The sequence below is a fragment of the Eurypyga helias genome, unplaced genomic scaffold, assembly GCF_000690775.1.
Source record: "Eurypyga helias isolate BGI_N326 unplaced genomic scaffold, ASM69077v1 scaffold4694, whole genome shotgun sequence".
NCBI lineage: Eukaryota > Metazoa > Chordata > Aves > Eurypygiformes > Eurypygidae > Eurypyga > Eurypyga helias.
In genome coordinates this window covers 40,158-41,873 of record NW_010245803.1, presented here as the reverse complement: position 1 = coordinate 41,873, position 1,716 = coordinate 40,158, and the positions used below count along the sequence as shown (strand labels likewise).

Here is a 1,716-nt window from a genome sequence, read left to right as displayed (position 1 = left end):
TCCTCTCACAGTACTGAGGGTTTAACTTCATTTTTTAGCTCTTATGTGCAATAGATACACTCCTGCTCTGCTTCTATAGTTTTTTTGCTGTACAGTAACCATAGAATTTTCCCTACTAGTTTTTGAACTTTGAAAACAACAAAAAAATTAAATATAAGTTTGTGTCTTCTGATACAAAGTTTCTCACAGAGTCAAACACATCACAACACTGAAAATCAGCATAATGAAATGCTGTATAGCTTCTTAACAAGGACGTTAGGTTTGGGTCCTACTGTGTTGGCTTTAACAAAAGCTCTCTTCAAATAGAACAAATACATATAGAAAAAATAACCTTCTTATTTTTTTGTTAAAAAAGGAAATGGTGCTTTCTATAAACAAAAGATGAGATTCCCTTGACACAGATATAAGTTACAGTGGAGAGAGCTCAGAAAGCTGCAAATAAAATTGGCCGTTGTTTAAAAGGATGATTTAAGAAGTTGACTGGAAGAGGTTCCATCAGCCCATTTAGTCTGGTAATTCTAGAAACGTCAGTGTAAAAAACCCTACTTTGTTTCTGCTTTCTGCTATACAGTGTCACACAATCACACGACGGAAAGCACGCTGCCTGCAGAAATGGTAGACACCGATCACGCACGATTTGGTTGCGTTACGTCAACACTGATTGCCTTGTGTCCAACAAGAGGTTCACCATCCGTCGGAGACCGAGGTGCGGTCCTCAGGAGTTATTTCACACGTGTGAGCTCCGCCTGCCTCTCGTGCCCAACGATACACGAAGCCTGGGCTCTCTTGCTTTATAATGCTCATTGAAGTCCAACCTAAAGCTAAGAAACCGCAGGCTTTCGTCAGAACTGGTTGTCAGCAGGACCAAGAACTGTTGGACGATTCCCTGAAGGAGAAAGAAAAACCCAAGAGACAGCTAAGACAACATCACTGTTGTGTTCTGCACAGGGATACCAGGGGGTGCCATGGCCCGGCAAGGAGGCAGAGGAAATTGGGAAAGGGCAAGCACAAGGTTTTACATCCAACTATTAGCAATCAGTTATGCTGGATTCACTCTTTCTGCAAAAACCCAGAGCTTCATTTTTATGTTCAACTGTCTGCCATGCACGTCAGAGTCTCCAGGGCAAATTGCTCCACCTTCTAAATGACCTCCCTGTCCCCTGCTGGCACCTGCCACCTGTCCAAAGGCTCCCGGGCTGCAGGGAAGCTGGCCCTGTGCCACTGCCACAGCCCACCCAGGGCACCCCCACCATACCTGGGACCATTCAGGACCCAACCTGTGCCAACAGGTGACCTCTCCTTGTGTCCATGTGATGCGTACAAGTGAGGCCAGGCCAGCATCAGACCTCCACTTTCTTCCAAGACGCTCATCTGACGTAGCTTGTACGGCAGCGGGTGCCCCCAGAACACCAGAGCATTTGCCAATTAGGGCAGCCGGTGCTACAGACACAATAGCTAGACTCTGCATGTGGAGTGGTTTCTACGTAGGACTTGCACCCGGCATGCAGGACGCACACTTCTGGAGCCCATCTTCCCGGGTGGCTCTAGCCAAGGGACTGCAGGAACTCCACAGCACGCAGGAAAGGGGAGGATGGGAAGACCCACTTGAAGAGCTCATTCCTGATGTCCACTAAATACTAACGTGGACATGCCCGTAAGTAAAGCAACTCATTACTTCCAAAGTTGACCAAGGCTGGCCAGGGAAGTCCTGCATGG

The 1,716-nt window shown here is 47.1% G+C and overlaps 1 protein-coding gene across 1 annotated transcript in view; it reads right to left on the bottom strand.

Annotated features, from left to right (window-relative positions):
• Positions 1-727: 727 nt before the first annotated feature.
• TUBGCP3 (tubulin, gamma complex associated protein 3) overlaps positions 728-1,716 on the bottom strand; it is a gene marked incomplete at its 5' end in the record, with an annotated part of 36,710 nt that continues 35,721 nt past the window's right edge. Inside the window, one exon of the mRNA XM_010150205.1 lies at positions 728-886. Within this exon, the coding sequence (XP_010148507.1) occupies positions 728-886 (159 nt within the window). The remainder of the gene's footprint in view (positions 887-1,716) is intronic.